Source organism: Amphiura filiformis, chromosome 5 (assembly GCF_039555335.1).
Source record: "Amphiura filiformis chromosome 5, Afil_fr2py, whole genome shotgun sequence".
Taxonomy (NCBI): domain Eukaryota; kingdom Metazoa; phylum Echinodermata; class Ophiuroidea; order Amphilepidida; family Amphiuridae; genus Amphiura; species Amphiura filiformis.
Genome location: NC_092632.1, coordinates 68624375 through 68649721, shown reverse-complemented (window position 1 = coordinate 68649721; position 25347 = coordinate 68624375). Strand labels below are relative to the sequence as shown.

The 25347-nt window shown below is 37.1% G+C and overlaps 1 protein-coding gene across 2 annotated transcripts; it reads right to left on the bottom strand.

Annotated features, from left to right (window-relative positions):
- Nucleotides 1–7199: 7199 nt before the first annotated feature.
- On the bottom strand, nucleotides 7200–25331 carry LOC140153612 (molybdenum cofactor biosynthesis protein 1-like). 2 transcript variants are annotated; one of them, XM_072176399.1, is made up of 10 exons: nucleotides 25164–25331; nucleotides 22219–22354; nucleotides 21324–21491; nucleotides 20012–20176; nucleotides 18726–18859; nucleotides 17543–17695; nucleotides 16687–16797; nucleotides 15937–16057; nucleotides 14008–14055; nucleotides 7200–12338 (listed from the first exon to the last, which is right to left on the bottom strand). In XM_072176399.1, exons 1-10 carry the CDS (start codon nucleotides 25329–25331, stop codon nucleotides 11632–11634), a joined length of 1911 nt encoding a protein of 636 aa, XP_072032500.1. In that variant the 3' UTR covers nucleotides 7200–11631. The 2 variants fall into 2 exon arrangements, with proteins under 2 accessions (XP_072032500.1, XP_072032501.1); XM_072176400.1 differs by having other exon boundaries at nucleotides 12200–12338; nucleotides 13982–14055.
- Between the last annotated feature and the right edge of the window lie 16 nt (nucleotides 25332–25347).

Sequence of the window (25347 nt, the reverse complement as noted above, 5' to 3'; positions counted from 1 at the left end):
TCTTTATAATAGTTTTTCTTGTATCAGATTTCGTTATAATGAGGTTTTACTGTATTAGCAAAGGAGGATACTTCCCACTTTTTTTTTTTTTATAACAAATGGCATGCATGTATATATTAGATTGAAATGAAGTAACAGACAGACTAGTATTAGGTTTTAGCTAAAGTTGAGAATTACAAAATTAGATTCCTGTAAAATGGAAATGTTTGCAGAACATCATTTTGTGCCATTGTTGACAAAAACAGTATTCATCCATGTGTTTGCCCCTATAGACTAGCACGAGCATGGAAATGCTACATTGCACATCCACACTCTGCGCCTGTTACCGCATATTTTTTTCAAAGCAGTCTTGCCATCTTTCGCACAAATGCATAGAGCTGAAATTAAACCCTAAATACTCCATAATAGGCACAAATGGTATGCATGTGATTTGTGAAACGAGCAATAGAATGATCAGCGCTCATGAATATGTGCGAATTCTTATTTTATTCAAAGCACAGGGACTTTGCCTGTTGGTGAATGGTGATGGTCTGTAGTTCATTTGTCTATGGTTTAACCCCCGGTGGGTTCAGTTTGTATTTAAAGGTAGGACGTATGACCGTTCCAGGATTTGAAAATGACCCCTATTTCACGGGGAATCGAGGACATTTGCAGCAATTTTACCCCCTATTTTGCGCGAAATCAAGGAAAATTTGCCCCCAAATACCTCCCCTATTTTCATCATTTTGAGGACGCATTTTTATTTCACTCCCTTATCACAAGGAATCAAGGACATTTTTCCGAAATAAATACCCCTATTTTTACCATTTCAAGGACGCTTTTGAATTTCCCCCCTATTTCACTGAGAAATGAGGACAATAACGAAAACTGTAGCGGTAAAACACAGACAAAAGTACTAGAAATACACCCTATTTTTCATTTCAAGGACAATTTTGCTCAAAAACAGCGCTTAATTTGGACAATCATGAACAATTTTGTCCACGAAGATTCCATGAGACATTTCTTGAAAAGTACCCCTAATTGGAACCATCATGCGTACACATTGTCAGTGAAGACTGAACCCACCGGGATTTAACCACAGTGCTACTGTGTGATCCAGTTCAATGGCTTTCAAATTCACATGATGCAGTAAAGTATGTGTGGTATCTTAAATCTAGTACCTATACTGAGTGACACATGTTCAATTATGAGATCTTAACAATGTAATATCACTGGCCTAAAAAATAATGAAAAACAACCCTTGTATTTTTTGTATAGTTTTTGTATGAACACCAGTATGTTTTGAGGCACTGTTTTATAACCAGGGTGTATTTTACAACACATGGTAGAGTCCCAGCCCATCGTAACTCTTCCATAGGATATTATGAGAACTACCTGCTTATTGGACCAATCAGCAACATTGTTAGAATAAGTTCACCACACAAAAAAAAATGGGGTGAATTATTTGCAAAGCTCCATTCTGATTGGTGATTCAAATGAAGATATAATGTAATTGACCAATCAGAGAGAATGTTAGATCGGCAGGTAGTGCTCAGGGTGTTAAGAGTTACGGTGGGTTTGGTTTTGCAATGATTTATGATGTCGTGATTTATCATAAATATTTAAGCGAAATGCACCCCATGGTACTACGGGGGCTCGTTCCCCTTCCCAATAAAATGATTATGTAAATATTAATTGGTACTGCTTGAAAGTCAATGGTACATATTATTTTTTTGAATTGAAGAAATGCTGTGCAGCATGTAGCATACACTTGACTTGCACCAAATGAGATTGGACATGCAATCTCCACAATCAGAGTAAGTGATAAATAAATATGTAACATACTAAATTGAATTGTGCAATGTGTGATTTATTTGTGTGTACCCACAGACATATATCGTCGGACGCATCACATACTGGTCTATCTCGAAAAACACGCATTTCGAGGAAAATCGCAATTGAAAATCTTCATATTAAGTAAACCTTTCTATAATTTAATTAGACTTTGGATTTTAATGAAAGTGGTTTTAAATTAAAGCATATACTTAACAAATTTATTTAAGGGTCAGTCCATGTCAAAACAGACTGAGTGTACACCCACCCTCTTGGATTATGCTCTCCTTTGGCTCAGGGGTACCTTTCATGGACCCCTAGGTGAGGTCACAAGAAAAAATTCAAATTCAATTTCGTTTCGAATGGCGGGCCATCTAAGTTTGGCGACCTTGACCAAAATTGGGAATTTAAGGTGTCCAAATGACAAAGCGCTCTCTTTGAGAGGCATTTTCTTCTTAATTAAATTAGTTGTGACCCTCTTTTTGTTTGTTTTCACTCACTGGCTGTGTCTCAAATGCCTAATGCCAAAAAAGATTGATTTGAATTTCGTTGGGATTTCAGAGGGGGTCAAAATCAGCACTTCATACTGTTCAATCAAATTATCTTTGATTTTGAAGGACCCATGATAATGCCACAGTGCACTTATAGGTCCTAATTATGTTCAGAATGGATTAACCATGTGCCAATGTCTATGAGCAATTCAAAAAAGAGACATTTCTAGACCCCCTACAGAATTTTAGGCCCCCCTAAAGTGGTTCAGCCACAAATGGCGCTTAAAATCGGCAAATTTTGACACCTAATAACTTTAGGTGTACACCAGATATGAATTTCTAGTCTTTTGCATCTGAAAGAATGTAGTCTTATGTTACTAGGAACATACGATTTGTTTTGTATTTTTGTGTTTTGATACTTTCAAAAGGTCGTTGACCTATGAACATTTTTCGTCATAGCGCCCTCCTGAAAGGTCTGACACATAACAAACTATACATTTTGGAATCCTCATGACCATACGAGTAATTTGATATATTACTTGACATAATTGGGAGCATTCTGAAAATTTGACCCCCATAACCTGTACTTTACATGTGCATCGTTGCCAGGAAGTGCATTTTTGACCCCCTTAAAAATCCATACAGAGGATTAGAAAGTAGTTTTTTCTTATTACTTGACTCAAGAGCAACTTGAAATATCAGGATAAATAATACAAATGGCTATAAAGTGATCAAAAATATAAAAAATATCATACTAAAATTGGCATTTTGTACCGTATCCTGTATGCATGGTATGTTAGGCAAAAATGACTATTTTTGAAAGCGTCAACTTAATACTAAAACACAAAAAATACAAAACAAATCTTATGTTCCTAGTAACATTAAACAACATTCTTTCAGATGCAAAAGACTAGAAATTCATATCTGGTGTACACCTAAAGTTATTAGGGGTCAAAATTTGCCGACTTTAAGTGCCATTTGTGGCTGAACCACTTTAGGGGTGGCCTAAAATTCTGTAGGGGTCTAGAAATTTCTCTTTTTTTTAATTGCTCATAGACATTGGCATATGGTTAATCCATTCTGAACATAATTAGGACCTATAAGTGCACTGTGACATTATCATGGGTCCTTCAAAATCAAGATAATTTGATTGAACAGTACGAAGTGCTGATTTTGACATTGGCTTTTTTGGCATTAGGTATTTCAGACACAGCCAGTGAGTGACCACATTCAAAAAGAGGATCACAACTGATTCAATTAAGAAAAAAGTGCCCCTCAAAGAGAGCACTTTGTCATTTGGACCCCTTAAATTCACAATTTTGGTTGAGGTCGCCAAACTTTGATTGCCCGCCATTCATAAACGAAATGGAATTTGAATTTTTTCTTGTGACCTCACCTAGGGGTCCATGAAAGGTACCCCTGAGCCAAAGGAGAGCAAAATCCAAGAGGGTGGGTGTACACTCAATCTGTTTCGACATGGACTGACCCTTAAGTGGAATCTTGAATTATATTTATGTATGCAGTATTGCTTAAAACTACACTAAAGTTGTAGTTCTGTATGTGAAATAGTTAATTTCCCGATATCGTATTTAAAGTGTGTTTCATACTGGTCTATCTTGGGGCTATCTCGATTTTGCGAACAATGATGTGACTTTAGACGCATCACATACTGGTCTATCTCAAGATAGACCAGTATGTAATGCACTTTCAATACGATATCGGGAAATTCACGATTTCACATACAGAACTACAACTTCAGTGTAGTTTTAAGCAATATTACATACGTAAATATACTTAAAGATTCCACTTAAATAAATCTGTTAAGTACTATAGCCAAAATAACAATTTCTCGATCATGAGAGGATGTACCTTCTGTGTCAGCGTACTTTTCATAGAATAACACGATCGCGCGACCTGCATGACCGAATCTTGACCTTGCCTAGCAACGATCGTGTGATTGGTCAATTCTCAAAAGCTGTGTTTGCGCCCGTAAGCGCCGGTATTTGCGTGAATACGCTCGGCGCAAATAACTGTCGCGTACTTCCAAGTTGGCTCTCATGATCGAGAATTTAATATTTTGGCTATAGTATATGATTTAATTTAAAACCACTTTCATGAAAATCCATAGTCTAATTAAATTATAGAAAGGTAAACTTATATTAATACGAAGATTTTCAATTGCGATTTTCTAGAAATGTGTGGGTTTTTTTCGAGATAGACCAGTATGTGAAAATACGTATTTTGAAAAAATCATAGATAGTTTAAATTAAACATTTTATAACTAATTATCTAGGAAAAATTGAGGTCTGTAATTTGTTGTATTGGAAGAGCTCCGTAAAAATATACCAATTTTCGCAAAAATGTCAAAAATTCAAGATAGACCAGTATGTGATGCACCCGATGATATGATCTACTGCCAGTGGGGACAAAAGGAAGCAATTTTTGAATTTTAGTTACTATAATTATTACCAAATACAAACATTAGGCCGTCATGAAACACCAAAGGTCTAGCATAAAATATATGCATCTACGCATATCTCTCATAGGGGGGATAGGGCTAAACAAAAAAATAACCCAAGTCCATGGCAGTTTCACAAACGAATGTTGTTGTTTTTTTAAGTTTTCTAAAACCTAAAATTTTGAATAACATTTCATTTTCAAGTGTTCAAAAGTACACAGCATAAAATTGTGGTTGATTTACACAATTGAAGTACAAATATCAATAATTATTGTTCTATACTTAAACAATGTATCAAATCAAGCAACTTTTCTTCCATAGTACATACACATCCTATGTGGTTACCACAATTTTGTTCACACCAGTGACTATGGCGTTAAATTCGACTGGAGTAATGAGAAAATTATGTGCTTTGTTCTGATACCAAAATTTCAGTTATGACGAAGACAAATTTTGGATAAGGCTATCGATTGGGTCAAGGACCTTTGAGTTGGGGGGTATCAGTGTGATATTTAAGCCCTTACTCCCTCGACTTGTGACATTGATAAATATGCAAATAATGAGACAACAAACTCCCTGCACCATAACTGGGCTTAGTATTTGATCTGACCTTTGACATGTCATATGTTGCAACCAGCAGCTGTCTAATTGCCTGGGACAATAGCAATGTACATACATTCTTACTTTATTATAGACATGTTGTTTTGCAGCTTCGGAATTAGTATGTAGTACTTGTATTGTTTAAATGTTTAGCTCATTTAAATAAGGTCATGTTCACATATGAATCATTTACCCGGGACCCGAGTTAATCCGGGTTGCACCCGGGTCCCGGGTTGAAAAAAATTCTGTTCACACTATAGCCACTCTCATGAAGAAAATTGACCCGGGTTGATTATTTTGCCTAAGCCTACTGAAAAATGCAGGCGTATACATATTCTGTCATTACCGGTAGATATGCAAGCTCCCGACTGTAGTAATTATGCTAATTTTTTTAATTTTTATTTCCTAATTCCACCTTATGTAATTTATCTAGTTGCTTCTTAATTGCCCGGGGGGGGCACTCACATGTTAAGGTGGTACGGGTATGTGCGGCGGTCAAGGGTCCCTTTTTCAGGCTCTCCGGCAGTTCCTTAAGCCCTACATTTGAATCTAATCCAGTTCTTTGAGCCTCAAACTCTGACAATTGCAGCTCTTTAAGCTCAAATTTGGAAAAAATTGGAAATTTTAGCTCAACAGCCTATAATTTGGCCCAAATTTCAGTTCTTCAAGCCCCTATTTTGCCCGAAAATCAGTTCTCAGTTCCCAAAGTTCGGCGCTCCGCGCCGCACACCCCTACCAAAATTTAAGTTGAGTGCCCCCCCCGGGCTTAATTGTAGCTGTTTTGGGTTAAAAACTCACAAAAATAATTGTTACTTCTTGATTTCGATAATACTAGTAATTTGTTTGCATGAAAATAGTTTTCTTATCTCAGGAATAGATGTTTATTGATTTTATTGCCAAAGAACTGAATCATTCTTTTCCCAGTGCAGACAGAAACAATAGAAATGGGGTGATAATGGTTGCATTTACTTCTAGTAATGCGGGTCAAACAGTGAATTTCTGTTCACACTACAATTGACCCGGGTCATACCCGGGTTTGACCCGGGTTTTAACCTACTCTTTCCTAGGTTGAAAAAAATTGACCCGCATCGATTTTTTTGAGGTTTTTTCCTGTTCACACTTCTAACCAACCCGGGTCTAACCCGGGTTGTACCCGGGACCCAGGGCAAAACAGGCATAGTGTGAACACACCCTGAGACTTTATTACTACACTCCTTGATAAATTTGTAACTATTATAGCATTTTTCTCAAAAAATAATAACACACCGGTAACAATCGTTATGTATAATTATTATAGGGGCAAGGAATCCAGTCACTACACTGGAATTTCAGTGACTCAAGACAAGCGGTATGTTATTTATGATAAGAAAAGAGGTACCGCTAGAATGTACCTCATTTCTTAACATATATAATGAACCACTTGTCTTGAATCACTGAAATTTCAGTGAAGTAATTGATTCCTTGCCCCTATTATATACATAACTTTTGTTACCAGTGTGTAGTTATTTTTTTTTTTTTTTGCAAAATTAGTCACAAAATTTATCAGGTGGTGTAGTACCACCTTAAGTAAAAAGGCATTTCACAGACATTTGGTAAGAACAGGGGTGCAAATTGTGATTTCTTCCTCAGGAGCAAGGTTTTTAGGCTCAAGATTTCCTCAATCATACCAGACACAAAATAGCTATATTATGTACTTCAAAAGATGAGAATGGTAACATAGCGTGTATTTTCAGAGCAACATATTATGTTAAATTGTTAAGTCTTCGAGCTTCCAAAAAAGTGCTTATCAGGACAATGCGCGCGAATTTCATCTGTCATTTTTATTCAGAGGGAGCACAACTTGTTCAGTGCTTTATGGTTCTTCTTTTTAAATTTCCTCAATATTTTTCAGGTCGTTCTCTCCTAACTGGCATTAGTATTGATACACTGAATTCCTTCATGACTTTTGTTCCCCAAATCCTCATTGCTGCCTCTTTATTAGTTTCCTCAGATATGATTGCCGCCTCTCTATGAATTTCCTCAGTTTTCCTGTTATATTACATTGAATACCTCATCTGGTGATGAATTATAAACTTCCTCATATATGCATTATAAACTAATTTCCGTATTCTAATACCAACACCTTCCTCTTTTTGCTATGAATTCCTCCACATTTGGCACAACCAGTCTTTCCTCTCTTCCATTCAGTAGCTTCACAGCCTCACAGCTCTCCCCTATTAATAACTTGTTATCTTTTGCTGAGATCTGTCTCCCTCTACATAATCTTCAACCTCACTCCTCTTCTTTTTCTTTCCTCTTTTTCCCTCTTCCTCTCCGCTTTTCTTTTCTCCTCTCTCCCACTTTTTTCCTCTCTTTCTTTTTTCTTCCCAAGGCATTATTTCCTCAATTTTGACTGTCATTTCCTAGGAGCGGTGCTCCCCGCTCCCGCACAATTTGCATCCCTGGGTAAGAAAATGGAAAATCACAACATTTGTCCAATGTAGTTATTTTAATATATCCAATGATCCATTAAAATAATTATAATAATCCATCTAAAATATCATTATCATTTAACTTATCACTGATAATACATATGAACATGTCGTATAATGTCAAATGAATGGAAGACTGGCCGGGAAGACAGGTGAATACAAGTACACATACATAATTAAGGCTGGATACTACCATACATGGACATACCAAAAAATCACACTATTGGATCGTATAATATTATTTCACAGTCACATAAAGTGTATGTAGATCACCAATTTCATTTGGTTTTGTGATTATTTATTCTGGATTTTTTCCTGCCATGCATTGCATTAATTATTACTTGCTTAATTTAGCAATGGATAAAGAACAAGAGGGTGCCAACAAACTTTTTATCAATTATTTTCTTATTGGACAGAAATGCAACATGCAGAGATTTCAGTAGGGTTGTTGAGACTCAGTCCTGTTAGCCTTTTTCGAAATATGGCGGATGGCGCTGCACGAAGTGGGTCAAGTCTTTTGAATTTGCCAGGTTTTACCCAGATTGAAGACTGCCCTCCTTTTGTGTATGCCATACTTCAAAAAGGCTAATGGGGGCAATCCTCACTAAAAAGTGTCCCATATCTCATGTTTTTAGAAAATGAAAATGTTTTTCAAACCATTAAAAATAATACTAGTGCAACCTTTTGGTATGTTTTTTAAACATTCACTTTTTTTTTCAAAATTGGAGAGAAAAAAAGTAAAGTTACGGGATGGCAGTATCCTCAATGGTTGGTCAGGTTACAGTAAATGATTATCAGCTAGATTCTATAGTTTCTCTCATTACACTTTTTTGCATCCTCTTTTAATCTGAAAACTGTAGTTTTGTTTTTTGTATACTATTAGTTAGCCTTGCTGTCACATTTTTGTGGTAACTACAGTTTGTGGCAGAAAAGAATGGCAGTTGTTTACATTTTGAGAGCATGCACAGTGACAGCGTAAACACAGAAGTGGGGTTCTGATTGGCTGATTCAATCATCTGACAATCATAACGACAGACCGATAATCTGATTGGCCGATTACGTTGATTGGTGCATTTGAAGGGAACACAAAGCTCCGCATATGTCCCTAATTAAGGAACTGCTGTTCTTCTCTGAAATCAAGTGTAATAATGATGCACATTGACCTATTGGTATAATGTATTGAAAGAACTGAATGTTCTCCACTTGTAGTATAACACTGATGAGAAAATTGGTTACTCAAAAGGACATGCCAAAAAAGGCATGATTTCAATTCAATTCATTTCCTCAAAGTGTTAACCGATTACACGCATTAAGATTACTCATGTCCATTCATAAAAATGAGAAAATATTGAGATAAGAAATACAAGGAAGAATAAAAAGTGTGAATTTCCAACTCTGAACAATTTCAAACAAAAACATGCAATAAAACCTTAATGAGGAAGTGTAAATGAGATTCAAATTATGTCTTTTCTAAAAAAAAAGTCATAAATTTGGCCATAAACAGATTTTTGAAGAAAATTCATGATAAACACATATGCCACTCCAATTATTTAAAGTACTGTATTCGTTCCAATAAGCGCCCATGCCTTAATAAGCGCCCACCCAGGGTATTTTCAATTTGCTAAAGGGTACCATTAATGTTGAAGTGACAGTTAGATGTCGATACAGTGAAATAGCTGCAGGACTACAAGTCCTGCGTAAACTTGCAATACATTTTCTACATCAGAAAAGCTACTACATGTAGAACTTCTCAGGATCCTTTTATAACATAAGTAAATTTGTCTCTAATAAATGCCCCTTACAAAAAAATTTGGCAAACAAGGTAAAAAATAAGCGCCCACCCAAAATGACTTTGTTAAGTGCCCTGGGCGCTAATTGGAATGAATTCGGTATCAGAAACTGACAATCCTGATTTTCATTCTTTCTTTTCTATCCTCATGTTGTTAACAAAAGCATTTTTTGATGTCATGGGTCTTAAGTACTCAGTAGTGCAAGTCTTTACTGAAGAGAAACAACACTTCTCTGACCTACAATGTTACTGCTGTTTTGGAAAAATTGTAATTATTCAATTCTGATCCTTTAATTGTTAAAACATTTTAAATAGCTAAGTATTTTTCATGTTTTTGGTCATAGTCCTGTTCTTATGGAATCGCCCATTAGCTGTGTCTCTTAGCTAGCCACCCGTCTGGCTGTCATTTTAGACAGGGAGTTTGCTCCTGGGACAGGCAAAATTAATGCCTTTGACAGATGCTGCATTATAATTGTAGGTGTTGGCAAAGGCTATTGACTTTTTTAGTAGACCAGCTTTGCAAAACAAGGCCATAGTAAGACATATTTGACCTCTTTGAACCACTGGGCTATAAAAGTGTGGTAAATGTTTTAAAGGTGAAATTAGGACAGGCAATTTTATACAAATGGCAGGCAACCCTCATTTTAGCTAGGAGCGTGCCCATTAGTATTAGTATTTTTCATTTATATAATTTAGTACTTCCTTATCTTTTACCTTACTCCTTACTCCTTGTCACTATTCCTGCAAAAATTTTAATCACATGGGAAACATATTTTAAAATTGTACCTGGTTTCCCTGCATGTTTGTCATTTGTATCCCTGTACAAATTACATACTCAGATATAAAATTTAATTGTTCACAATAAAATATGGTATCTTTCATGATCATTTTTATGCATAATATTCATTGAAAATGATTAAAATGTATTAAACAAGTTTTACAATACACATTTTAGTAATTTGTAGTCCAACATAGTATACGCAGAAAATTGCAAAGATGATTACAGATAATAATTGATAATAATAGAAATGCTTGAATTAAAAAAATCTGATAAATCTGTAACATGATTATATATGTACAGCCATAAAAATCAAATGGATAATGAAAACACAATATAGGAATATTTGGTATATTCCAAATAAAATCCATACAACCCCTGAACCACATAGGGACATGAACTTAATTTCTGACACAAGGGGTGTTGATTTCAAATGGAGTTGCCCATTCAGGTGACCCCATTTGAAATTCACACTCCCTGTCTGGAAGATTATGGTTGTGTCTTCCATAGGGGGTGTATGGATCTCAACTCAAATAACCCATTTCAAGTGAGAAGAGAATACTCTACACTTCACTTGGAATAGGCTATATGCGTACATCCATATCAAAACGATGCACTTGTCGGCTGCTACATGTGTCTCATTTCACGTAATAGCTAGGAATAAATACCAGACTCATATCTCAAGTGGAGGTCACTTCCAATCATCCCCAAGTCATAGGGTTAAGGAATGTTCTCTGTATTCCTAAACCATGTGAGTGATGATGTGACTTGGGATGATTTGAAGTGACCTCCATTTGAGATCAGTCTGGTATTTATTCCTAGCTATTATGTGAAATGAGACACATGTAGCAGCCGACAAGTGCATCGCTTTGATATGGATGTACACATATGACTTTAGAAACACACATAGTGAATCAAATAAAAGACTTAATAATAATAATAATACAAAAAATAAATTTTAACTTCTCACTTATTGAAATTTTGCATGTTTTACTAGGAATTTTATGTTCTGCCTAAACAGGAAAAATCACTACTTACTCAGTATATGAAAGTAATAGTTGATATTGACAAGCAAGTCTTCCAAAACCATCTGACTCATGGTCCTGAGAATTGAACTCACAAATTGATTAATAGATACATTTCTTATCAAACCTATTATATTTAAAAATATTTTGGTCGGTGGGTAATAATACATAATTTTACATAAAAATTCTTCAAGTACTGTACATGTTTTAATTTGTGCGCTTAAAATCTCCTCTTTGACCACCTGTTTTACTAACCAATTTCACATCTTGTATAATAATATCATGTGTGACAGCCTTACACATATCATACACAGTCAATGCAGCCACAGAGACGGCAGTCAAAGCCTCCATTTCTACCCCTGTAACACCGCTTGTTTTCACGCTCGATGTTATCTTCACACTAAAATTGTCCGGATGTAACTCAAGTACTAAATCTACTTTTGTTATAGGGATGTTATGGCACAGCGGGATGAGATCGCTGGTACGCTTAGCGGCCATGATACCGGCTATCTGTGCTACTGTCAGAACATCCCCTTTGGCGAGTTTATTGTCTTGAACCAGACAATACGCCGTCTTTCCAAGAAGTACCTTACACTGTGCTGTAGCCGTACGCTTACTTACGGGCTTGTTACCCACATCTACCATACGGGCATGACCGGTGTTATCTACATGGGTTAAAGATGGAGTCTTTGTAGTGTCTTTGTTCTCCTCATTGTCATCGCTGTTGTTACTACTATCTTGAGTTGTTGACGAGGAAAAGCGAATTTGTGTCTTTGCTATTGGCAGTGATGGTTTGAGGTGTACTAGACCTGTTGATCGTTGTAGCTTGTGTGTATACTGTCTGAGATAATTGGTACTGTTATAAACCTGATCCTGATTATATCTTGAAGGCACATTAACAAGACTGTCTATACCTGTTGAAATTAGAAAAAACAGAAAACCATCCTTACATACATTGCTTATTTCCTAAAATTCACCTATGCAAAAGACCCCATGAGAACTACCTGCCGATTGGCCAAAAAGAAGTTTTCATTATCAATTGGACCAATCAGCAACATTGTTAGAATAATTTCACCACGCAAAAAAATTGGGGTGAATTATTTGCGAAGCTCCATTCTGATTGGTGATTAAAGTGAAGATATCATGTAGTCGTCCAATCAGAGGCAATGTTAGATCGGCAGGTAGTGCTCAGGGGGTTTAACTGTTCCTCAAATCTATTTTTCTTTTACCAAATCTAGTTTTCATTTCCTGTAACTGATTACTTGTCCATTTTGCAACATTGAAAACAAATATTTGAATTGTATATTACAAAATGATCACATGTAAATGTTGCAAAGATAACTGAATAGAAGGTGCCACTATAAAATAAATCGCATAAACTAAATTTATATTACTAATATTTTTATATAGATGTCTTCAGACTTTAGATAGATGGAGAACAACACCAGTCATGATCACGATGAAGACAGGTTGGAATTATGCCTTAGTAATAGGAAAATTGCTTTCCTGAGGACACGATCATGTCAACAATGTCTAGAAAAGTTGTCTTTTTACCTTGCGAAAGTGCCAACGTGATTTGCCATTTTCTGGGATTCCTTTTCTCCAATAAAGGCACCAGTTTAATCAACCTTCCTTTTATGCGCTACTGACTAATCAATAGCTGTGGTGGAGTTAAAGCCATAATGTATGATCTTATAATATGAAATTGGTTAAATTTTTCAAACATGATTTTTTTTGCATATTTGTAATGTTTACACACATTATCCCAACTTGCATCTAAATGGAATCAACCAAATTTGTTGTTATTTGTAGGTCAACAGAGCAAAGTTTGACATAAAGTCATAATTCATAGTTATGACTTTATGTCCTCCTATAGAACTGCATGTTAAACGCCAAAATAAGCAGTAGAGTTTCTTTCACTTTACCTTGTTATTTCAGCTCAAAATGGACAGAAACTCTTCCCGACAATTATTACTAGTATTATTTCAGCATTTTGAGTATAGAAGAACAAATTAAAAATTTGAAGGAAATCGTACATTAAGGCTTTTAAATCATCAGACACAAGCTTGTTTCTTTAGCACTGACTTTGATTATAGTGAGGTTAGGTGAGGTGTCTTTATCAATGACTATAATGAAAGACAAAGATAAAGACAATTTATCGCGTCTGACGTCACCTGTCAATCAAACTCGAGCACGGTTTGTTTACAAGTGTCGTGATGATGACTTGCTGAACGCGGATTTATAACCGGGCGCCTTATTGTTGATTTTGCACCTTGCGACATGCAAACCATCTCAAAAGTTAGGGCTTTATAGTAAGAAACTTTCTTTGGTGAAGGCACCATGTCCACAATCCCTAGAAAAGCTGCTTTTTGCCTTGTAAAAGTACGAACTTTTTCGCCATTTGCTGCTATTCCTTTTCTCCGATCAGCACCAGATAGATCGGTCTTCCTTTTACGCGCTGATTAACCTGTGTAAACCAATCAAGGATCGTAATTGACAGTGACATCAGACGCGATAAATTGCATTTATCTCTGTCTTTAATTATAATTGTACGTACAGTCATAGGAAGTAGTATTCACCCACCAATGAGAATCATAGGTCTATTCTTCATCTTGGCTATGTTGAACATACCTGTATGAATCAAAATAAAGAACAAATAGGTTCATGTCAGTCATCCAAAAACATTTCATTGGAGTTTTCTTACAGGTTAGTGCAAATTTCAAACATATATTTAGTAAATTAATAATACAATAATTATTACGGGAACTAAATGCGGGAGCATGGGATTTAAAACTGGCTATCCATGTACCGTAAAACCTCGTCTACAAGCATACATAGTGTTTTTGATGAAAGCTAAGTTAATACGATAATGCATAAATATGCCAATACTATAGATTGGTCTTACAATACTACTTGTTTGTATATGCTTGGATCTGTAATTTATTTGCTCAAATTCCATAATGGCGCCTGGATTAATTTAGCTTTCATCAGAAGCACTCTATATGCTTGTAGACGAGGTTTTACGGTATAGTGTATTACATATTAGCTATGATTTGGAGAGAGCTTGGTTGCTATCTTTATGACCATGATTGTAGCATCTTTTTAAATGATCTGTAAGCCCCAAAATGACCAAATTACTCACTTATGGAATTTAAGCAAATAAATTACAGATCCAAGCACATACAAACAAGTATTATTGTAACACCAATTTATTGTATTGGCATATTTACGCATGTATCGTATTAATTTAGCTTTCATCAAAACACTATATATGCTTGTAGACGAGGTTTTATGGTATTTGAACTTCTTGAACCCCTGGTTGGGTGCAGAAGTCTGGTTTAAAGTCATAATGTACGATCTTATAATATGAATTTGGTTAATTTTTTCAAACCTGATTTTTTGGCATATTTGTAATGTTTACACATGTCACAACTTGCACCTAAATGGAATCAGCCAAATTTGTTGTGTTTGTAGGTAAACAGAGTAAAGTTCGACATAAAGTCATAAATTTAAGAATTATGACTTTATGTCCGCCCATAGAACTGCGTGTTAAACGGCCAAAATAACAAGCAGGGTTTCTTTCACTTTACCGCGTTATTTCTACTCAAAATGGACAGAAATCATTCCCGATAATTATTACTAGTATTATTTCAGCATTTTGAGTATATAATGACAAATTTAAAATTTGAAGGAAATCGTACATTAAGCCTTTAAGTTGCCAATATCAAATTTTGCAAGTACAGGTTCATACAAATGATGTGTGCTTGCACATTTCATGATCATAGCAAAAATATATCTACTTATTGAAATATACAACGCAAAGATTTTGTAATAAAACTCACAAACACATTGACATGGTTTTTGTGTTGCATATGTACCCCTACATAGACTACAGGGAATAGTTGTTGTTGTTGTTGTTTTTTGGGGCGGGTCATCTTGAGTCCTCAAAAAACAGCTTTTCCCTGTGGTCTCTGTAGGAGTACATATGCAACATCAAATCCTTTCCAATATGAATGGCGCAATGCTGACATGTCAATGAATTGCAGCATAGCAACAATCACAGAAAAGTTTGTTCAAGTTTCAAGTTTCTTTCTTGTTCAAAAACCTTACAAATCAAGGTATACGAACACAATTTACAAAACATATGTACAGTAACAACAGTGTGATTTTTAAAGTAAATAAACATTTTTACAGTTTTGTATGTATATATGTGGCAATGCATAATACAAGATTATATGCTTAAAGCTTACAAATCTGAGAAAGCAACTTGAATAAACTAGGTCTCCCCGTCAGTCCGAAACACTGTAAGTCCGAACCACCGCTAGTCCGAATTCTTAGGGTTAGGGTTACATTTAGGGTTAGTGCAAGGGTTAGGTTTAGGGTTAGGGTTATGTTTAGGGTTAGCATTAGGTTTAGGGTTAGTTTTAAGGTTAGGGTTAGCGTTAGGTAAGCTTAAAATTCGGACTAGCAGGGTTTTCAGACTGAGGGGTGTACCCGAATAAACATACATACCAGCATGTTGTTTCTTTTTCCTGCCTACAGCAGCACCAATGACTTGTAAGAGTTCCTCATCATTCTGACCTTCTCTCATTGCATCTCTTAGGGATATCTCAGAAGCTCCAAATAAACAAACCTGATTGGAAACCACAATAAATAATAACAAGTCTTAATAATGTGGAATAGCAAGAAAACCTCACAAAATGTGACCATCCACCACATACGGGATGTAATGTTAGCAGAGCTTGTTTTTAAGATATGATCCATTGAACTGCTCAAAATACAATAGATTACAAAGGATTTCCCAACTCTTTTTACTGGCTTGTCACTACCTTGCAAACAAGCAACAGGGTCATGCAATATATCATTGTAAAGCTTAAAGCTTATTTTGAGGAGAATATGCCTGTCCAGTATCTTACAGAAGTGAAAATGCCGACATTACAGCCCATTTGCAGTGGACATTCACATACAGAAATAATAATGTCAGTTGAGTGTCCATATTGAGTTGAGGACTACCATAGACCTACATCTTCCAAGAACTCTGACCATGATATACATCTATAACACAACAGAGTTGTACTACTCGTAGGAACACTGCAGATTTTTTTTTAAACAACTTTTTCCTAATTTTTTTTTTACATTTTCTTCAATATTTGTTATAAGATGGGAATCTTGTGATATAAATTTACTGACAAGTGCAATATATTTTTTGATATTTTTCTTATGAATTGTATTCTACACATTATGTAATCATCATGAGATTACCTTCAAATTGCCATCAGCAGTGAGTCGTACGCGATTACAAGTTCCACAGAATGGCTTTGTCATTGATGCAATGAATCCCACCTGGCCATGATACCCTGGTACCCTGTATACCTGAAAGATATGTTGGAAATATACTACATACACTATGATGCACAACTGTAACCCACCTACTTTGACAATGTATTGAGATATTAACCCCATGAGAACTACCTGCCTATTGGTCGAAAGGGAGTATTCATTATCAATTGGACCAATCAGCAACATTGTTAGAATAATTTCTCCACACAAAAAAATTGGGGTGAATTATTTGCAAAACTCCATTCTGATTGGTCATCCTGCACATGTCAACACCCTTGCCGCACTGAGCAACCCGGAGGGGGTCTGAGGAGTCTTGGAATCTGCTTGGAATGTGTCCCTGGAACAGTGCCATAGATTTCTTTTTGACATGGGGTGGGGGATGAGGTTGGAAAAATTGTCTTGAAGTATGTGAATGCAGCACTTTTTGGCGACAAAAGAAGTTTATGGTACAAATGGGCGCGAAGCGCACAAACATTTTTGGCATATTGAAGCTAAACTGGTGACATATGGTACAAAAGTGGAATAAATGTGTGTGAAGCACGCAAAAATTGGGCGTTTTAAGGTTAAAATGACCAAATATGAGGTTAATTAATAACTCTCAGAAGTAGGCCTACTTTACCTTTTTTCATGGGGGGAGGAGCAGGGAGCAAGGGTTCAAATTGGGGGGGGGGGGCCCCCCCTGCCAACAAGTTTGTCTCAGATTGTAGTTTAGATATGGAGTTCTCCTCTTGTAAACAAAGCAAAATCTGTATAATTATAATCAAAAGCAAGGACTCACTTTTGCAGTAGCATTTGGTTCATCTTGTAGTGGCGTGAAATCTGGCCATCGTTTCTGGATCACACTCATCATTTCTTGATATCCAAACATTTTCTTATCATTCCACCTGTTACCATCAAATGGCATGTATTCTATGAAGCGTACTTCAATAGGCTGCAAAGAAAAAATGGCATACATGTAGTGTTAGCACACGATCAGCAGAGCATATAGTACTTATTCCCATATGATGTACACTACCAGTTGTTCTAGGATACGCAATGACACGGTAATTTTGGTCGAACTGACTTCTGGTAGAGAAACACATGATCCATGTATTCTCATGTGATTCAGCTTTCATGTTATTTATAGGAAATCAACATGGTTACAAATTAATGGAATAAGTTTGTTCTTTATTAAAAAGGATATAAGTATTGTCAAAATTGACAATAGTTTTGAACTATTTTTTGGTTTAAACATGCGGCAGTATCACATACTTGTTTACATTAAACTGAACATGTCTTATTTTTTTCTCCACTCTTTTTCATCAATCACTTGAAGCTTCCATAAGACCTGATGAAAGTGTATCCTTTACCTAATAAGTGTGCCCTTGACTTGTGTAGAATATGAGATTTGTGAAGAATGCTACTGCTCTCCAAATCTTTGTCGCAGACCTTTGTATTCACACTTGGGCAACCAAACCCTTCTTTTGCACATTGCATGACCAAATTTAACATGAAGGGTTTTTTTGGTCTAAAATGAAGAAAATGTTTCTTGGAAGCATTCTTCATAATAATCAGTAATGCTGTAATATTCTATGAGTCTGAACAGGTAATGGGCTATTCCACAAATTTTCCACACACCCCCACAGATGACATTGTGATTTCCCACAGCATCCCCCTCAATATTGCTTGTGCATTCCTATCATGAAAGTCGAAAGAACATCCCATTTCCCGTCCAGATGCACATCGGAATGTAAAAAATTGGGAATTCCGATCACTTTTTGGTGTAAATCCCAATTCCCAAATGTACACTCTAAATATTTGAAATCCCATTGTTATGTTATGGGTGGCTTGGGAAATCGCATATAATTTTGCAAAATTATTCATGGGAAATCTTACATTTTCTTTTAAATTTAACTTTGTCATCTGGGGGGGGGGTGGCAAATTTCTGGAATAGCCCAATACAGCTGCAGTATATCACTCACCTTATCTTTGGTATATTCTACAAAATCATTGATCTCATCTTCATTAAGACCCCTCATTACAACACAGTTGATTTTGAGAGGATTGAACCCCAGATCTAATGCTGTGTCTATACCACGCATCACATGAGAAAAACCTGATATGGTGTGAAAGATAAAAACAAAAAAAAAATGAGGACATATTCATCAATGTTACAACTTCCAAGACTTAACCCCATGAGAACTACCTGCCTATTAGTCAAAAAGAAGTTTTCATTATCAATTGGACCAATCAGCAATATTGTTAGAATTATTTCACCAAATAAAAATTTTTTTTGCAAAGCTCCATTCTGATTGGTGATTGAAATGAAGATATCATGGAATTGACCAATCAAAGGCAATGTTAGATCGGCAGGTAGTGCTCAGGGGGTTAAATTTAGTGATGTAATTATTTGTTCATGAAAGTTCATCTGTATATTCGGTATGCTGAATGATTAAAGTTTAAAACCGTTGATTCAAATACATTATTCATACCTCTCGGATTTTCATCAGCGAGACTGAGACTGTAATGTCTCAGGTCATGACCTTTTTGACCTTAGATTTGATTACAGTCTCATAGACTCCTGGAAGTTTGAACCTGTCCCCATCTGTGTTGAGAGATCAATCTCCATGATAAAAGCTGATGTATTATATCTATATATTTACACCATACATTGGCTGAACATTTCGAATAAACTGGTGGTATAATTGCGACAAAAATTTTCTGATGCGACGTTAAGTTCACACTTAATTCACCAGTTATGACCACTTTAGACCCACAGATAAATGTAATCACTTTACCCATTTATTATTAAAAGCACATTTATTTGGAATAATTATATGCTTTTCTGTTTGGGAAACATAAAAATGTGCATCCTGCAAAGTTATAATTGGAAAGTTTATTGCAGTGAACAGCAGATTCAATGGATAAACCTCTTAAACGGTTAACCCAATATTTGTGTACATTGTACATGTAAGAAAGGCCCAACTCCATGGAGTTGGGCCCTTCTTCCATGCAAACCATGATTAAATGTACTTGGAAGACTACTAAGTATTTAGAGAGTGGATTTGGTCCCTTCTTTCTCAGATAAGGAAGAACAGTCTGCTGGCAATAAAATGCTGGGTCTAACTCATTTTTGTAAAAAAGTGGAGCTGGGCCCTTCTTCCACTCGACAGGTATTCAATTGCATTTGTTCACTGTCAGTGAAGTTGTTATTTAACTATAGAGTGCATGTATATTGTGAGGAGTGTGAAGACCAAATCAAACCTACCTTTCCTCCTTGTTACAAATTCAAACTTCTGTGGCACCAGAGTATCTAAGCTAATATTGAGTTGATTAAGACCGGCAGCTTGTAATTTTGGTAGTTTCCTTGCTAGAGCTATACCATTAGTAGTCATTCCTATTGCTTTTAAACCATCCAATTTCCCTAATTCCTCTGAAAAGAAACAATCAATATGACAAATGCAAAATGTAGCTAACAAACCTGACACATTCATAAACTGTCTATCATTGAACATTTTGTGATTACAGGCAGATTATCAGAGCAGTGGCGGCACCAGGATTTTTTTTTGGGGGGGGGGGGGCATGGGGGAAAAGTGAATTTCTGGGGGGCAAAATCTGGGGGCCAAGAAAAATATTGGGGAAGAAATGCCCCCCAACTATCCAATTTGCATCTACTCATGTTAGTCTTGCCATTTCCCTGGGAAACAAGGAAGAGCAATGTGTGGCTTTAACATAGAGTCCGAAGTTTTCCGTTTTACGGAAAACGGAAGAAAATCACAGAATCGGAGGTACAACACGGAAAATGACATTTTTGTATGATGTGAAATTGATAAAAGAAAAGAGAAATAAATGTTAAAAACAATCATGAGTTGTGTATGTCAATTTTTATGATAAAAATACTGTTTAATAATACCGAAATAAAGGTATATTACCAAGGCATGAACCCCCTACATGTATATCCCTCCAAACATCGTAATAGTCGGCCTATTATCGTGAGAATATTTCAATCAGAGCATATTGATCGCGATATTGAACACTTTATTGTGACATTTTAATCATTGTTTATACATTTTAAGCTTTGTTCATGACACGCATTTACAGATTTTACAACACGGATTACAACACGGAAAATGGATTTTAGAAAACGGTAAACTTCGGACTCTACTTCCGGCAACACACCCTGTAATTTACAAACCAACCTGCTACTTAAAGGGGCATTTCGTGATCCTCATTCTCATCCCCCACTTTTCTCAAAAAAAGTTGAGATTTTTATACCACTGGAAAAAATTTCTTGCAGATTAATTCATTTAGCAAAAATATCGTCAAATTTGAATTTCGTTCTGGTATACCAGAACGAAATTACAACAGTGGCCTATGGAGCACAGGAGCAGTGTAATACACATAATCATGCATAACTCGCAAACGCAAAATCGGAATAAACTGAAATGTTGGGAATAAGAGTTTTTCGTGGATATCTACTGAAAAATGTCATAAAAAGAGGATGCTAGGATCACAAAATCCTACTTTAAATACTATATAAAATTAGATACAAAGAATTCTCACATAAAGAGCTTACTAACCTACTACTTCTATGACATCTTTTCTGACCAGTGGTTCGCCTCCAGTAAGCCTAATCTTGTCCACCCCTTGTTGAACAAAGAGTTTACTAAGTCGCACAATTTCTTCTGTAGACAATAAGTTGTCATTTGGGGTCAGATCAACTCCTTCTTCAGGCATACAATATTGACCTGAAAACATAAGTAACATAGATGTACATAGGTTATACTAACATGACCTTCCCTTCAAATTTCATTAAATTTTTAACAAAACAAGCGGGCGTCCACACTCACACATCCCTACCATTTTTTTGTGCGCCTGCAATTATGGACCTTGTGTATTGCTATTGAAACGAGGACGTCTAAAACAACATTTAATTGACATACCGAAGATCAAAATGGTGGATTTTGTGCCTGTATAGCTGTGTTGTAATACACTAGTATGAAATATGCCAGCCAACCATGGTTGGTTATCTTTATTGCACAATAGCAGACGAAGAACCAGGGGTATCTATTTTTCAAAAAATTTAAATTATTCCCTCACGCTACTGTGCTGTGGCCACATTCTTTCTGGCCCAACCTGAATCCAATGTGCAGAAATTGACCAAAAAGGGTAAATTGTATGCTGGCTGCTATCTACATGTACCTGTCCTTTACCTTATTGTTTCCTTCCCTTCCTTGACTGAATGTACATGTAGGTATTTGTCAGAACTTTTTTTATATGCCTGTTAGCTAATTGTGAGTTGTTCTGTTTTGATCGGGTTGAGGAGTGAAAAAAGTATATCCCTGCTCTTTAATATCAGATCACTTTCAACTAAGCCTGCAACTGAGTTGAAGATCATAGCATCAGCAGCCCAAATATTACCACAAATATTACCAACCACTGAGTAGACATGGCAGAAACAATCTTTACACTTACAGCGTAAATTACATTTCTCTGATAGTGAAATCCTCAAGTAGTTGTGTTGCCTTCCAAATGTGTCTGTGAGGAATGCTGAAAATGGAAGAATGTCATCTTTTACGAAGTACTTGGGTTCAGATGACTTTAAATCCTCCTGAAAAACAAACAAACAATTATCATAACATATGATAAGAAAACCAACTTACAGTACGGTACAATGAAAAAAATGATGTTTAGGGACCATTCACAAACACTTGTTAGGGGGTCTGATGCAAAAAGGGGGCCCTTAAAAGTTTTGACCCTCCTAAGGGGGGGGGGGGGCCCGGAAAAAATTGATCACAAATATTCCCAGGAAAATTGAGTTTATATACTATGGGCTTGACCCATAATTTTCATGTCAAAAAGGGGCCCTGAAATTTTTGAGATCTGAAATGGGGGCCACAAATAATGTTTGCGATGTAATTTGTTTGCATCAGGCCCCAACAAGTGTTTGTGAATGGTCCCTTATAAATTTACGAAAAACTCCATCCTGTTGTTTCTACCATTGCCAATAGAGGCTGTCAGCATGACGTCATATGCCGGCATCTTGTGGGTACACGCTGTGATGGTCGTTCGATCTCCATGCGTGAACAGCAAAATCACCGTGTTGATGTGTGATTAACAGCTGTGTGGCCCTGTGCATAGTGTGCGATGCATGAACACACAGATCATTTGTACCCACAAGATGGTGAAAGGCTGCTGGCCTCTATACCCCAGATTACAAGATCAGGAAATTACACAATTTTACAAAACGCTACATGCCCCCACCCCTGGGGGAACCAACTGGTTTATCACTATGTAATCCCAGCTTACAATCCCCACCAGTGCCCCTAAATTTCCCAGGATAGTCAATAGTCATGTCAATGAAGAAAACAAATGACAAGTAGGATGCCAAAATCTCCTGACCCTACCCCCCCCCCCCACTTTTGACTTGCCAAAATTGCTTGCCCCTCCCTTTTGCCCTGCCAAAAATTGCTTGTAGGCCCCCCAGCCGGCCGGCAGGGTGCAGATTGATAATGATATTCTTCTTCTTCCTATAAAGTGTAGACTTCAGGTCTGAAGATTTCACACTGCAAGTGGTAGCACGCGCACGTCCTCATGGACGCAGTCTCTAATTTCAGGTGCAGTTATATACAAGTGGGTGCAGTTAAAAAGCTTTGTTGCGTGCTGTCTAGGTGAGGCTGCCCTTCAATGCCGCTTTGAAGGCATTGAGGGATGGCAGTTGAGCAGGCTCCAGTTGGAGAGAATTCCAGTCTCTTGAAGTTCTTGGAAAGAAAGATGACAGGAAAACTTGTGAGCTGCAGTGATGCTTCTGGAAGCGGCTACTATGACCACGGGTGCGAGATGTAGACTGCACTAGGTAGTTTGCCCAGTTGAAGTCGACGAGGCCGAAGCGGATCTGGTAGAGCATTGATATTCTGGTCTGAGATCTTCTACTTTGCAAGGTTGGCCATTGAAGATCTTTTATCATGCTTGTGACGCTTGCTTTACGATCATAGTTATTCAAGACGAATCTTGCACCACCTCTTTGCACCTGTTCCACCTTCTGTATGTTTCGTTGGGTGTGCGGGTGACAGCGGGTCCCACACAGCTGCAGCATACTCTACTATAGGCCGAACGTATGTCATGAAAGCTGCCTCTTTGATCTTACGGCTACACTTGCTGATGTTGCGGGATAGAAATGCACGAGTTCCCTTAGCTTTCTTTGTTGTTACGTCGACATGGTTGTTGAAGTTTAGTTTGCTGTCCAGGTGCACTCCCAAATACTTGGCAGAGTCGACTTCTTCCAGCACTTGACCATGGATGTTGTAGTTGGCAGTTACTGGTTTGCGTTTACAGGTCACTCTCAAGACTTGGCACTTTGAGGCATTGAATTTCATCAGCCAGGTTTGTTCCCACTGCTGAAGGGCGTCCAAGTTTCTTTGAAGAAGTTGAGAATCATTAGTTGAGGTGATCTTTCTGTGCAGCACGCAGTCGTCTGCAGACATCCTTGTTGTTGATTTCTCCACACAATCTGGCAAGTCATTGATGAAAATCGTAAACAGCAGAGGTCCTAGGACGCTGCCTTGGGGGACACCAGATGTGACTTTGGCCTCTTCACTGATTTGACCTTCGACTACAACCTTCTGTGTGCGTTGGGTGAGAAAGTCTTTGATCCAGTTTAAGGTAAGGTAAGGTAATACTTCTAATACTTCTAAGGTAATACTGGACAGGACCAGGCGGTATAAATATCCAGACTTCCGATTACATCTCATCTTCTTACACACAAAACAACTGAGGGTGCAGATAACCAATAAAAAGGGGTGCGCAAATATACAGTGACTGGAGTGAAGTTTAGATGCTTGCAGAGGTGGAACGTCCGGCTGGCCTGCCCATGTACAGCTGTGCCTTGTGGTCATTCATGTACTTCCATGCATTTGTGTTGATGAAGGATTTGGCCGATGTTGATTGAGTGATGACACTCACACTGGCTGGGAGTAGACTCCACTGCTATTGCCCCAATATAATCAGCCAGGGCTGTCAACTCTCACACATTGGCCGTGAGTCTCACGCATTACGGCACTTTCTCACGGTCTGACGCCAAGGTAGTATAATCTCACGCCTAGGTAGTAAATCTCACGCTAAATGAGTAAAATCTCACGCATCGTCATGAATAATTTGTTACTCCTACCCCCCACTTTTCACTGTCTCGAGCGCCGTGGCTCAAATAATCATGGTACAAAATGAACATTGGAGTAGGCAAATCCCGGTACGCCTCTGTCTCACGCCAAGCAATTCCAAAAAGTTGACAGCCCTGATATAATAGTGCACCGTGTAACCCCTCAAACCTCTTTCCTCTTAATTGCAAAATGCAATGAATTAAAGCAAATTGACACCCTGAATGAATATTATTATTAAAGCTTATAATATTAGCTTAAGCTTACTGAAGTTTGTACTTGCTGAGAGTACACAGTGGATTGCGACAAGCATCGCTGCTGCCCTGTTTTTAACTTCTGTAGGCTACTTGCACATCGTCTACATGGTTGCAGCCATCTCGGTGAATATATGCAAACAGAACTGGATATTGACAACAACAATCTTCTGTAAATCATGACGAAAACTACTGTT

What these genes read in the sequence shown, in the direction of transcription:
- LOC140153612 (XM_072176399.1), bottom strand. Translation starts at nt 25,331, where the DNA reads ATGATTTACAGAAGATTGTTGTTGTCAATATCCAGTTCTGTTTGCATA. An exon ending in AGATGTCATAGAAGTAGTAG is followed by an intron (nt 20,177 to 21,323) that starts GTTAGTAAGCTC and finishes GTTTCTTTTCAG; the next exon opens with AGGAATTAGGGAAATTGGAT. An exon ending in TAGAATATACCAAAGATAAG is followed by an intron (nt 17,696 to 18,725) that starts GTGAGTGATATA and finishes TTTTCTTTGCAG; the next exon opens with CCTATTGAAGTACGCTTCAT.